The sequence below is a fragment of the Anolis carolinensis genome, unplaced genomic scaffold, assembly GCF_035594765.1.
Source record: "Anolis carolinensis isolate JA03-04 unplaced genomic scaffold, rAnoCar3.1.pri scaffold_12, whole genome shotgun sequence".
NCBI lineage: Eukaryota > Metazoa > Chordata > Lepidosauria > Squamata > Dactyloidae > Anolis > Anolis carolinensis.
In genome coordinates this window covers 8,399,016-8,414,017 of record NW_026943823.1, presented here as the reverse complement: position 1 = coordinate 8,414,017, position 15,002 = coordinate 8,399,016, and the positions used below count along the sequence as shown (strand labels likewise).

Below are 15,002 nucleotides of genomic sequence, written 5' to 3'. Positions count from 1 at the left end.
AAATCAGCTGATGACCCAAAATGCAGACTGTGCAAGGAAACCGACGAAACCATTGATCATCTCCTCAGCTGCTGTAAGAAAATTGCACACACAGACTACAAACAGAGGCACAACTATGTGGCCCAAATGATTCATTGGAACTTATGCCTCAAGTACCACCTCCCAGCAGCAAAGAACTGGTGGGATCACAAACCTGCAAAAGTATTGGAAAATGAGCACGCAAAGATACAGTGGGACTTCCGAATCCAGACTGACAAAGTTCTGGAACACAACACACCAGACAGCACAGTTGTGGAAAAGAAAAAAGTTTGGGTCATTGATGTTGCCATCCCAGGTGACAGTCTCATTGACGAAAAACAACAGGAAAAACTCAGCCGCTATCAGGACCTCAAGATTGAACTTCAAAGACTCTGGCAGAAACCAGTGCAGGTGGTCCCGGTGGTGATCGGCACACTGGGTGCCATGCCAAAAGATCTCAGCCGACATTTGGAAACAATAGACATTGACAAAATTACGATCTGCCAACTGCAAAAGGCCACCCTATTGGGATCTGCACGCATCATCCGAAAATACATCACACAGTCCTAGACACTTGGGAAGTGTTCGACTTGTGATTTTGTGATATGAAATCCAGCATGTCTATCTTGTTTGTTGTGTCATATAATAATAATAATAATAATAATAATAATAATAATAATAATAATTTTATTTTTCTATCCCGCCACCATCTCCCTGGAGGGACTTGGGGCGGCTAACATTATTATGACTTACCATGGTGACTTGACGCTGTAATCTGAGAGTCTGCAATGTACCCAGAAGCCAGGCCCAAAGGCGTTTGACACCCTAAAACCAAATATTAGGAGAAACTCTAAGCTTTTAAAAAGAAACTGAGAGCTATATAAACTTTAAAATATGTATTCCGAATACAGGTTTTTCTTTGAAATTCCAGTGGAGCACGAACTATGAAATGTACTTGAAATTCAACCTCAGTGTTTGGAATTCCTGATGTAGATTTAGAGACGAAAAATAAGCCCCTTGCTTTTGCATATCTTCTAATCAGAGCCTATTTGGAAAGAAACCTATGCTAAGTACCAAGACTGCATCCAGCTCACGGAGCCTTCATACAGAAACCCACTCCTAATTATGCTCACATTTCTTCATGCCATCTATTTATAGAGTGGAGACTTTGTTTCGTTGCCGTTAAGAGGCATATCACCAAGGTACGGAAATCCTTGCCAATCTACTGAAGATCACAAGTGTTTTTGTACTAGGCCTGGGCTGTGCGAGACCATGCAGATCCAGATTAGATCTTCACAATCATTTACAGATCCACCACCAAGACAATCATACTCAGCCACAAGTGATCACCCATGAGAAGAAGCATAACTAGTTGCCTACTGCAGGAAGGCACCAAACCCGTTCCATAAAATAAGCAACCATCTGTAAAGAAGTGTTTTTTTATTTTGATTTATAGATGTCATGTTTGTTTAATTTCATTTTAAAAGTCATGTTTGGCTACTATGTTTAAAAGAGTAAGTATTAGTTACCAGTGCGTGGGGGATGGTAACCAGCTCAGCATTCTGAGGCAGGTTACCATAGTAACGAGGGCGGAGCCAACTGCCGTTTGAAGGAAAAGGAGGGAATGTTTTAAAAAACAGTTTAGTCTGTGATTTTTAGTCACAAGGAAGACACTGGTTCCAGGTTAGGGATACCAGGGAAACTCAGATCTCTAGTGGTGTTGAATTAAGCAAGTTAGGAGACTTGTTTGAGCTTATGTGTAGAGTCTGAGTAGTAAGGGGAAGCAATCCCAGTTAGATCCACAGTGATCAGTTAATATCTTTGCAACCATTATCTAAGTGTCTATAAAGAAGTTACTGTAACCACTAAGCTCTGTGCCTGAAATAAACTTGCTTTTGTTCTTCAATATCCAAGTCTCTGTCACCTATATTCAAAACTAAGTAACGCTACCATCTAAGTGAATAATAAAAGGAAGAAAGAAGAAATAAATTCCCCTCTGCCTGACATCTCCACATATTGGTGGCAGCGGTGGGATTCCTCCCTGCCACATCACCACACCATCCATGAAAGAGGGCTATGTCCAGTTACTCACGCTTGTCATACACTAAGAACAGGGCGCTCATTCCAGCCTGCTCATGCTCCCCAACGGCACACTCCACGCGCCAAATCCCAGGATGGGATGGCTGCATTTCCACCGTTTCAAACGTTCCTGCAAAAGGGAGAAGATAAGATTTCATAGCTAGAGTTGCCTGTTTCCTTCTGACCACAGGACTCCAAGGGATGGAGTAGTAGAGCCATCTTTGCTGCTTTTGGGACAGACTAATGCCCAAGGCACTGTCAAAAACTGAAAACAAGAAAGTAAAATGAAAGCTTCTGGTAGATGTTAAATGTGTCCATTTTGCAACATGAGTCAGTCATACAAAAAACTAAAACTAGAAGACTGCGATGTTAGTGAGGCTGACTTCAGGGCTCACGACAATAGCCAGACAGGGTTGTTGTATGTCTTTCGGGATGTGCGGCCATGTTCCAGAAGTATTCTCTCCTGACGTTTCGCCCACATCTATAGCAGGCATCCTCAGAGGTTGTGAGGCATGGATAAACTAGACAAGGAAGGTAAATATGTATCTGTGGAGAGTCCAGGATATGACAAGAGTCCTTTGTCAGTTGGAAGCCAGCACTAATTTGTTTATTTATTTATTTATTTATTTATTTATTTACAGTATTTAGATTCTGCCCTTCTCACCCCAAAGGGGACTCAGGGCGGATCACATTATACACACATAGGGCAAACATTCAACGCCCATAAACACATAGAACCGAGACAGAGACAGACAGACACAGAGGCAATTTAACCTTCCTTTGAGGGGATGTTCAATTCTGGCCACAGGGGGGAGCAGCTGCTTCATCATCCACTCTGATGGCACTTCCTCATTCCAGGTTGTATTAGTTAAACTTGCCTCCCCACTTTTTTTATAAGTGGTACCTTATTTCCTGCTTGATAGATGCAATTATCTTTCGGGTTGCTAGGTCAGCAACGAGCAGGGGCTATTTTTTATTTTTAATTGACGGGTGCTCACCCCGCCACGGGCTGGCCTAGAACTCATGACCTCATGGTCAGAGTGATTTATTGCAGCTGCTCAACAGACTGCGCCACAGCCCGGCCCTTAATGTTTCAGTTAATCACCCTAATTAGCATTGGAAAGGTTTGTCTCTTGCCTGGGGGCATCCTTTGTTCAGAGTCATTAGCCGTCCTTGGGGCTCCTCTGCCCTCTCCACAGATATATATTTACCTTCCTTGCCTAGTTTATCCATGCCTCACAACCTCTGAGGGTGCCTGCCATAGATGTGGGCGAAACGACAGGAGCGAATACTTCTGGAACATGGCCACACAGCCCGAAAGACATACAAAAACCTTGTGATCCCGACCATGAAAGCCTTCGACAACACAATAGCCAGACAGTTCCCATTGAGCCTTCACATTCCAAGTTCAGATATAGGGAGGCAATGAGCAAGGTATGCCCGTCCCTTTTCTGTCTTACCAGAATAGAGGTTGTAGACCCCCATGCGGTACTCTTGGTCCTTTCTGATGGTGAAGACTTGTCCGTGGAAGTGGACAGAATGGATATCCTCAGCATCACCTGCATTCAGCAGGTACCACCTGACCCTCTGGTGTTGACCCATCACAAGCCCTGGCAACGTGTCTCTCACATAGCCATTGATAGCTGACAGAAAGAGAGGAAGGAGAAAAAAAAAGAAGAGCCAAAATGAGAAGTGGGCAACAAGGCTTCCCAAACTGGGCAAACAGCATGGACCATGGTGACAACTAGTTTATGGTGGACAAGGCAGCTTCCTCATTGAATAGAACTGTTGAACTACTAAAGCAGGGGTCCTCAAACTTTTTAAGTGGAGGGCCAATTCATGGTCCCTCAAATTGTTGAGGGGCCAAATTATCATTTTTTTTAAAAAAGATGAACAGATTCCTATGCTCACTGCACATGTCTTATTTGTAGTGCAAAAAAAAAAAACCCAGCAACAATTACTTATTGATTTATTTACTACATTTATACCCCACCCCCTCTCACCCCAAAGGAGACTCAGAGTGGCTTACAAGTTGTATGTACATACAATATATTATATTATTAGCATAGTACAATATTAGCATTATATATTACTATATTGTACTATAGCATTATACTATTATATTATTAGTGCCTACGGCCATACCACCCTGAACATGCCCGATCTCATCTGATCTCGGAAGCTAAGCAGGGTCGGGCCTGGTTAGTACTTGGATGGGAGACTATTATATTATTAGTAATATTAAATTTAATATATAATATATAATTAATTATTATTATATTATACAATATTATTATATTGTATTATTATTATTATTATTATTATTATTATTATTATTACCGCCCTGAGTCCCTTATTAGGTGAGAAGGGCGGGGAAGAAATACTGTAATAAATAAAATAAATATTATATTGTATTACATTATAATATTATTATCAATACTAGCTGTGCCTGGCCACGCGTTGCTGTGGCGAAGTATGGTGGTATGGGAAATAAAGTATTGAGGAATTGGTGGTAGTTAAGGTAAAGGGTAAAGGTGTGGAATCCAGATAATCCAGTTAAACCAGATAATATAAGATTATAAATGGGTTATATAGCTGTGTGGAAGGGCCTTGAGTCTACACTGCCATATAACCCAGTTCAAATCTGATAATTTGTATTTCCTAGGCAGTGTGGAAGAGGCCTAAGTGAGGCCTAACCCTGCCTGTCCCCTGGGTGAGTGGGTTGCTAGGAGACCAAGTGGGCGGAGCTTAGCCTTCTAACTGCCAGCAATTGGATAAAAACAATTATTCCTCTCCTTCTAATTACGACTTTATTTTTCTTTTCTTTTTGTTGTATAAACTTAGAGGCATGGATGATGGGTTGTGCTGTCAATTTTTGAGGTTGTGGGGTGTTTAGTTTTTTTGTTTTGTTGGTCGCCAGGATTCCATCACTCTTTTATATATATAGATTATATGTATACACAATATATTATATTATTACCATATCATTCATTTACAATATTTAATTTACAATATTGGTAAAGGAAAGAACAATACAATATTTAAAAATAAAAATAATTTTAGCCAACATACTGTAAACTTATCAGGATTTCAATGGGAAGTGTGGGCCTGCTTCTGGCCAATGAGATAATCAAGAAGGATTGTTGTTGTTGTGCTTTCAAGTCATTTCAGACTTTGGGTGAGCCTAAGTCTAAAATTTAGGGCGGGGGCCAGGTGAATGGCCTTGGAGGGCCGCATCTGGCCCCTGGGCCTTAGTTTGGGGACCCCTGTACTAAAGCATTATTCAGTACTTCGCCCCATTATATTCTATTACTGCAAAAGGTTTACTCTAGTTGAGTACCAACTGGAAAAAGAAACTGAAGAGTATACAGGAGAGATGGAAAGAGGGTTCTTACCATAGAATGAATGGTTTGTTTTCAAGACAAGATCATCTGTACTGACTCCACAGAAGGGCAAGCAGGTTCTCTCGAGGTTCTCAACATAATACCAGCTTTTTGTCTCATCAAAGACCATGAACAGCAGAGTGAATTCCTGGATAGACAGTTGCCGAAGGTGGGTCGAGCTCAGCACACCAGGGTGGCAGATCACCAGGGGCCCAATGAGACCGGAGTGTAGGTCTTTCTCCTGGGATGGAAGGAGGGAATGGGAGAAAAGGTCAGTTGGGAGCAAGTACAGTAGAGTCTCACTTATCCAACATAAACGGGCCAGCAGAATGTTGGATAAGCGAATATGTTGGATAATAAGGAGGCATTAAGGAAAAGTCGATTAAACATCAAATTAGGTTATGATTTTACAAATTAAGCAGCAAAACATCATGTTATACAACAAATTTGACAGGAAAAGTAGTTCAATATGCAGTAATGCTATGTAGGAATTACTGTATTTATGAATTTAGCACCAAAATATCACAATGTATTGAAAACATTGACTACAAAAATGCGTTGGGTAATCCAGAATGTTGGATAAGCGAGTGTTGGATAAGTGAGACTCTACTGTATATCCTTTGGGGTTTAACCTTGAAGGTTTCATTCCTAGTGAGGAAGAAATCACAACACCTTGATGATGTTTCTTAACATGTTGATTTCAAAGCATGGCTTGTTGGAATGAGGTTAAACCCTTGTGCAAGCTGAACTGCTGACCTGAAGGTTGGGTTGCTGACCTGAAGGCTGCCAGTTCAAATCCACGAGACGGAATGAGCTCCCGTCTCTTAGCTCTAGCTTGCGGGGACATGAGAGAAGCCTCCCAGCAACACATCCAGGCGTCCTCTAGGGCAATATCTCTGTAGACAGCCAATTTTTTCATACCAGAAGCGATTTGCAGTATGCTCTCAAGTCACTTCTGACACGATAAAAGTAACTTAGGTCATTGTGTATGAGGATTGGTCCCACAGTGACTAAACAACACATGAAGCAGATCCAGCTTGACCCTGGGCAAGGCTTGAATCCTGAGCCAGGATTTGGGTTCTCCCTGGGACACACAATGGCAGTCCCCTATTGTCCCCTACAACTATGTTGTGACTGATGAAGATGATTATTATATTTATTACCTGCCTTTCCTTGCAGCTTGAGGCAAGGTTCTCGTGTCATGTGGGTGTCACAGGTGGAAACAGGCATGACACCGGATCAGCCCCGCTTTACTGATCAGTGTAGATGGGCTTAGCGCTAACCTGAACCTCTTCTAAGCACCATGAAATGATAGTACAGTGATGGATGTTGCAATTAGCAGGCTTGAATTAGCATTTGAGTAGCCAAGAAATTTGGAAAGTCAATCAGTGAGGGTATCTGCATAGAAGGAATCTGGCGTTCATTTTTTTTTCCTGAGATAAGCTATTACTGCCGCCAGGAGCTGCCAGGAGTTGCCGGAGATAAGGCCGTCTGGCAGTCGAGCGGACAGGGGAAAGGAGAGCGAGAGACAAAGCATTTTGGAATGGCTTCAGAAAACCTTAATTCTACTGATTCCAAGCTGGATAAATTGATGGAAATGGTACAAGGGCTGCAAAACTCAATGGAGCTTCTTGCTACTGAGGTCATAAACACTAAGGAGCAAATGCAGCTTATTCTCCAGCAACAGACAGGCTTTGAAGCTAAAATAAAAGCCTTGCAAAAATATGTGCACTTCTTGAACCAGAAAGTGATAGATTTGGAGAATCGCCAACGGCGTAGGAACCTTCTATTATTTGGTATACCAGAGTATATAAGTGATAATGATCTGATCACTTCATTGAGTGAATGGTGGATTGAACTGCAGGTTCCAGCTACAGGAGGGATATTGATCGTACACACAGGATTCCTTCATATGTTAAAAAAGATAAAAACAATAAAAAACAAAGACCAAGAGAAGTGATAATTGCTTTTGCCAGAGAGTCCATCTGTTTAAAAGTCTACAAGTTCCTGAGAAAAATTCCAGACTTAAAATATAATGGAAATACAGTATCAGTCTTTCAGGACTTGGCAAAATCAACTAGAAATGAAAGAGCCTCTCTCTCAAGGCTGTTACAGATAGACTCAGAACAGAGAAGATTAACTACACCTGAATCTGGCGTTCATTGCCTGGAAGAGTTGCCAGAAAATAGCCCTGCACAGCAGAAATGTCATTTGAATAATTTAAAAACAAAACCTAAGAACTACAACAAATACTGCAATCTGCTTGACATGTTTTCCCCATTTAAAGAAACCCATAGATAGCAGAATAAGAAAGCACACCTCTTCTACATACCAGATCCACACTAGAGAAGTATGCCCACGCTTTGCAGTCAAATTCATGGGTCGTAGGAGCCATTTGCTGCAAGACCGTGAAGGAATACTCCCTGATCTCGCCTGGCTGCACTTCCTCCCTCCACGGCTGCCGCCGCTCTTCCATCGTTCCCTCGTAGGGCAGCAAGTTGGAATGGAAGGAGTACGGGCGAGAAGCCATGTTCTTAAATGTCACCTGGGAGAGGGAAGAAAGAACCCCCCATTTAGCCTTGGTGACAACAAAGACCAAGAAAGACAAGCACATCTGTCTTCAAGACTTTGTATTTATTTATTTATTTATTTATTTATTTGCAGCATTTATATTCCGCTCTTCTCACCCCAAAGGGGACTCAGGGCGGATCACATTACACATATTAGGCAAACATTCAATGCCTTTTAACATAGGACAAAGACAAACAACAACATAGCTCCGAGCGGGCCTCGAACTTATGACCTCCTGGTCAGTGATTCATCGCAGTTAATTGCACTGGCTTGCTCTCCCGTCTGCGCCACAGCCCCGGGCTGTGTATTCTTTTAATCTAAAAGATTAGCCATAGGTGAGACAATTTTGGATGCTTCTAGTGCAGGCATGGGCAAACTTTAGCCCTCCAGGTGTTTTGGACTTCAACTCTCACAATTCCTAACAGCCGATAGGCTGTTAGGAATTGTGGGAGTTGAAGTCCAAAACACCTGAAGGGACAAAGTTTGCCCATGCCTGTTCTAGTGGGATTTTGGAAAAATTATTTTCGTCCATACATTTGTGTGCAGAAAAAAAATTGTACGTTTCTGGCAGAAACATACAGGTTTCTGTTTGAAACTGCATCACTGTTGCACCTCAGAATAGTTCACCTTGCTGTAGACACCAGGCCACACACAATAGAAAGTCTTTTGTAATTTTATTGAGCAAAAGCAGAATATATATAATATCAAAGCAGGCAGAGATATAGTTCCAAAAGTAGCTGCAAAAATATAGTTAATAAATCCAATAATCATCCATTTCCAAAGATACAATAGTCCACAGGTTACAAGGATTCACGAACAGGAGAATTTCCAAAGCAGGAATAGAATGAAGACATAGACCATCCTTTGACAGAGATTTGCCTCTGAACACACTGTTTTTAAAAACATTTCTTTTCCCTTCAGTGGCCTCCCGTTTCCCAGCTAATCTAAGGCTACGCTGTGGCATTCCTTTCCATTGAAAACAATCAGCCCGAGAGAGCAAGGGGGCTTCAGACTCGGCATCAAGGCCAAACAGCTCATTATCATTATCTTGCACCTGAACGGGAGTCTGAGACAGATCAAGCTCGTTATTTCCCCTGGGAATGTTTTCTTGATTCACATTCGAGACAGGCTGCATCAGAAGTTCATCCACAGGCTGCACTTCTGAACCAGCCTGTGTCTGAATTCCATTGCATTCATCTTGAAATTCATCTTGTATCCCATCATCTGGCACCTGCATCTGCAAACCAAAATCCCCTTCCTCATCTTCACTCTGGCATTGCTGCTGAGTCACAACAATCATACAGACTTAACACAGTTTAATTGTATTGAACTACATTCTATTGAAATTTCACCCTCCAGCTCTGACTTCCTCGTGTTAAATAATGTCTCACCATGATGACATCTCCAACCTGTCCCCGGATATATGGCCCCAAGATGCCCAAATGTTCATCCAACTCTCCGCAGACATATGGCTGAGTAAAGGTCCGATCAAGGTACCCTCTGTAGACAACTTTCTTATACTTCGTGGATGGCTTGTTCTTCAAATCCCTGTGAAATGGAAACAAGAGGATGATGGGCCAGCCCTATCCATTACGTATTGTAACTATTTGTGGAAATGCAATGGGCAGAGATGTGCATGCCACATTACCTGCCCTATGCACTTAAGCTAGCCATTGCTTTGTTAATTTCATACATAGAAGTCAAGCAGATTGGCACATAATTTCAATGGACTGTTCAATGGCTAGATTAAGTTGTGGTCAGCTATTTTAATAGGTTCTACTTGTAATATTCATTCATCATTTCTACTAAAACTTTTTTAAAATCATGTCAGAAGAGACTTGAGACAATACTACAAGTTGCTTCTGGTGTGAGAGAATTGGCTGTCTACAGAGACGTTGCCCAGGGGACATCCGGATGTGTTACCATCCTGTTGGGACGCTTCTCTCATGTCTCCGCAAGCTAGAGCTGACAGGCGGAAGCTCACCCCATCTTGCATATTCGAACCGGCAACCTTCAGGTCAGCAACCCAACCTTCAGGTCAGCAGCACAAGGGTTTAACCCATTGCACTTCCATAGTAAATACATAAAAGTATATGTTTCTTTCTCCAAGATGCTGGCCTTTTTTATGCTGCTACTAATGTAAGAACTCTTAGAGTTCTAATAGTCTTTTATGTAATGTTGACTTAGGATGGAAAGATTTGAGTTCAGTTCGTCATGTCAGCACTTGGAAATGTTACATTTTTGGTCTACAGCTCCTGGAATCCTAAAATCCTACAACTATATAAAACTATTTGCACTTTTCTGGTCCACTACCCTTTTTAGGAGCCAACCCAGGTTTTTATCAAAGTGTGTTTATTGTTTATTGGTATATGTGATTTTATTTGTTTATGGTTTGTTTTTTATTGCTGAATTTTATATTGTTTGTTGCCTGGGCTTGGCCCCATGTAAGCCGGCCCGAGTCCCCTTGGGGAGATGGGGCGGGGCATAAAAATAAAGTTATTATTATTATATTATAACTCAAGTGGACTGAGAGATTCTGGGAGTTGTAGTTCAAAAAAGGTCAACACTACCTCACATCTGTTCAACCTTACAGGATGGAATGGGGGCACATTAGGCCATTCTGAGCTGCTTAGAAAAATGACAACATAGAAATGAAGTGTTGACATTACAATTGGGCTGCCCTAAAATCCTACACAGATGCTAAATACCTTCCCCCTCCCATTAGAGATTTGGATATTATGGTTTCAGCAACATGTGATATATCCAATGATGTTTTTGGATCTGTCCCCAGAAGTTCCACCAGATTTCACATCCTTGTATTATACCGTTTTAAGAACTAATCAATTCCCAGTCTCCTGACTTCTGCCCCAGCCAAAGAGGATGGATAGAACTTACTGGTCTGGGAGATACGGTGAAGGAAGATGACTTCCATAATCCCACATCACTTCAACCGCTGCAATGTAATATTGCCGTACTTTCCCTGTCATAGTCCGTGGATCATGCTCATCTTCTCCATAAATGTCAAATTCCTCCAAGGTCTCTTCTGTGTTACTGTAGTCGTCATAGTCAGATGGCCCTTTCAGATTCTTTGAGAAGTTTGTCTTGACTGGTCTGCTGAAGCCAGAAGGTGATATGGAATTGATCATTTCTGTGCTTTCACCTTTCCTGGGTGTCTGAATGTCGGCCTCTGTTCCTCCCCCCTGTTTACTCCTGAGGGGAGGAATATTGCCTCCTTCACCACCAAATTCCTTGACTTCATCCGTTGGTTCATCTTGGAGGTTCTGGTTGATGGTCGAGTCCTCTTGAGCAAGCACATCATTGTCTGCTGAGGCCCTTTTGGTTGAAATCCCAAGCTCCTCCCTTTTTGTGGCACCAAACAAAGACTCGTTCCTTAATGTTTGCTCATAATCTACACCAGAATCTCTCAGATGTGATTCCAAAGGAGTTTCTAGATCAACACACTGCATCGCTGGGGATTCCTTTGCTTCAGTAAGTCCAACCTCATTGGTCTGCTCAGTGGTCTTCTGGGGGGTCGAAGTGACATCTGTGTGCTCTCTTCCTGCAACGACAGTGGGGCTCAGTCCTGGTTTGTTTTTTATATAATAGTCTCTCAAAGTTATTGTTCCCCTAGACTCAGGAATCGCATTAGTACTTTTGGCATCCTCCAGTTGAATGAAGCGTCCGACTTTTGAGTTTTGTTTGCTTCCATCTTGAGTGATTGTCTCTGTTATTTTTGATTGAGAAACAGAGATGTTCATGGAATGTGAGTCTGAGACGTATCTGACTGAGTTTGGTGGAGGAGATGCAACTGTTGTCCTGCCAGGAGAAGCTTTTTGATTCCCTTCTGCTGCCTCAACTATGATATTTGCCTTTGGTATAGAAGCCTCACTGTTTCCCTTCTTCATATTAACACTGAGCAAAGCTTGTCCTTCAGCTTCACTAGAACTTTTTGTTTCATTTATCATTGATGTACTTGTTTCTTTTGATGTGACAGAAAGCACCTTCAGTGACCGTTTCTCCAAGTGGCCACCACATGCAGGGGAACCCGGTTTGCAGGATGTCATCTTTGTTTCATCTGCCAACTTTTCATGACTCTGAAAGTCTAGTTGCGATCGTACCTGGCTCTCTCCTTTCCTTTCAGGCTCTTCAGAAACGGTGCCATGTCCCAAGTCAACTGATTGTAACGAAAATGTATGACCTTGGTGAAGAACATCTTCTTTTTCTTCAGAAACCTTTAATTTGGCATCTGTTGGCCTCAGTTGTGTAACATTTTTCTCTGTAAGTGTATTTAGGGGTTCTAAGGAATGTAGGATACTCTTGGGTTGACTCCTACTGAGGATGGCTTCGTTCTCCCTTCCAGATTGATTGTTGCCTTGGTTAACATCTTGGGAAATGTCTTGGTGTGTTAAATTATCTGTTCCTTCATAATAGTAAAAGGCATGTGTTCTATCATTACTATCCAGCTTGTCATTAGTAGATATAGCATTGTCTATAATGCTTAAGGAGCTAGTCAATCTATCTGAATCTATTGTCTTGCCATTCTGTGCAAAGAAGGAGTTGTGTTCATTCAAAACATCTGGGCTTTCAGTCGTTCTGTCCATTCTCAGTTGCGTCATCTTCTCTTTCCCAACCTGAAAAAGTATGCTATTTATTCCCTTTAGATCTCCACTTGTAGATGTTGAGGTGCTCTCATTTTCCATAATTTTGGAAGTATGTGATACTGACTGTAATGATTCTCTGATTGCTAGTGTTTTGCTCTCTTGGCCGCTTGCTTTATAAGATGAATCATTGTTTGGATCTTGGGAGACAGCGTCATAGTTCTGCAATAATACCTCTTTAACTGCGGGGCTTGTTGTTGCTCTTGGCGGACCAGTGTTTTGAATTTCCAGTGATATATCTTGAAAAACCGGCTCATTTTCCAAATCATTTAATGATGCAGATGCACTGGTCATGTTGAAGGAATTGCTGTCATTCAATACTCCTTCCCCATTCGACACTGTATTTGCCATCAATGCACCTTCCACTGGAGTTCTTTCAAGTGTGATGGAACCTGGACCTCTTTTATTTAGTTTTGAAAGGCTACCATCAATTATTGCCTTCAGAGTCTGATTTTCGGCAAATACTGCATTACCAAACGCCTCTTTGGATTGATTTGTGGTAACAGGACTTTCATGAAATATCTCCACCTTTTCCACTGGATGAGATGAAGGTGGCCTTTTATCCTCTCCTTTCTCCCAATGTACCAATTCTTGTAGCATCCCGGCTCTTTCTCTTTCTTTGGGCATTTCTAAGCCAAGTTTTTCATGACCCAGATGAGTTGTGGTCTCAAATAAACTCTCATTATGGTGTGGCTCTTCATGAGCAAGAGATGAGTTTCTCAAATGTTCTTGGAAGCTTTGCGTTGATGGGGTTGACAGTGTGATTGATTCTTCTGCAGCTGAAAAAACATTATTAGGTACCATGTTGAAGGATGGATCTTGTGGTGAAGATGAAGATATGTCATCCAGATATAACGTTTCTTGAGGTTGCGATAATGGGTCTGTAGAGTTGGTGTTCCTGTTTAATTTGGTAAACTGGTTGGGTTGTCCAAGATATACAGCTGAATGTTGATTTTTATTCAATATTTCATTATTGGAAGTAGAGTTGGCATTATTATTATCATCAGTCTTTATGTAAGGCTGGAAAGGGGCTTTCTTCTTGCGGAAACCTCTTGGTTGTAGGATGTTGGCTTGAATCATGTAGTCCTCTGGAATGGTTTCCTCATAATCATAATCTCCCTCCTCGGACTCCACTTCTTGTGAGCACTTGAAAACAATCAATTTGGCACTCATTCCTCGTTTTCTAAAGTCAGGATTCAAGCATCCCAGTGTCCATATACCTGTCTCAGATGAAGATCAAAATAAACAATGAGAAGGGGGAAACAAATGTTTACATAAGCAATATTTGGTTGCTAACTTTGATGCAAATTATCATCATTATCATCATCATCCATCAGATGTAGTCCCCATTGTAAACATTTCTATAATATATATAGACATGAGCGAAAAGAAAGCACATTCAAAATTTCCGATATTGCAATTGCAGGAGCTCCTCTGAAGAAAGTGATGATGGCTATGTTGGAACTCCCGCTCTGCTTGCTGTGAGCTGAATGCTCAAACTATAAGTACCGTATATACTCGAGTATAAGCCGACCCAAATATAAGCCGAGGCACCTAATTTTACCACAAAAAACTAGGAACACTTATTGACTCAAGTATAAGCCAAGGGTGGGAAATGCAGCAGCTACTGGTAAATTTCAAAAATAAAATTAGATACCAATAAAATTACATTAATTGAGGCATCAGTGGGTTAAATGTTTTGAATATTTACTGTATTTCAAAGAAAAACAGTAAACTAACTCTATAAGTGGAAAAGCAACAATAACTTTATAATAATAATAATCATCATCATCATCAACAGCTTCATTTGTCCCCTGCCCTATCTCTCTCCTCCTGGGGACTCAGGCCAGCTTCCAACATAGTAACAGGCAAACATATAATGCCTACATAAACAATGTAGAGCTAGATATAGATCTATCATTATATATACTAATTTCACATGTGTATTTCCCCTTGAAACCTTTGCAAATCCCCTCTCTATGTGCATTTTCTCCTGCAATATTTGCAAACCCTATTTATCAATATTTATATCTATCTATCTGTGTGTGTGTGTGTGCCGCACACATTTTCCCTCTGCACTTGCAAACATGTGAGGGTAAAATTCATATAAAATATATAAAATTAATGTATACATATAGGAACAGATATACATGGAAATCTCTAGTTATCTATATTTACATAGGATTTGCAAAGACCTGTAAACATATGAGGGGAAAATTCATATATTAATGTATTTGTAGGGGGAACATCTATATAAATATTTAGAAGCTTTGGGGCATGCGTTTACCCAAGG

At 41.2% G+C, this 15,002-nt stretch overlaps 1 protein-coding gene across 1 annotated transcript in view; it reads right to left on the bottom strand.

The window, feature by feature from the left end:
- LOC100564027 (coagulation factor VIII) overlaps positions 1-15,002 on the bottom strand; it is a 42,636-nt gene that overhangs the window by 6,842 nt on the left and 20,792 nt on the right. Inside the window, exons 14-20 of the mRNA XM_062963773.1 lie at positions 10,947-13,929; positions 9,443-9,599; positions 7,813-8,025; positions 5,493-5,721; positions 3,558-3,740; positions 2,111-2,227; positions 772-843 (exon numbers count right to left, since the gene is read on the bottom strand). Coding sequence (XP_062819843.1) covers positions 772-843; positions 2,111-2,227; positions 3,558-3,740; positions 5,493-5,721; positions 7,813-8,025; positions 9,443-9,599; positions 10,947-13,929 — 3,954 coding nt within the window. The remainder of the gene's footprint in view (positions 1-771; positions 844-2,110; positions 2,228-3,557; positions 3,741-5,492; positions 5,722-7,812; positions 8,026-9,442; positions 9,600-10,946; positions 13,930-15,002) is intronic.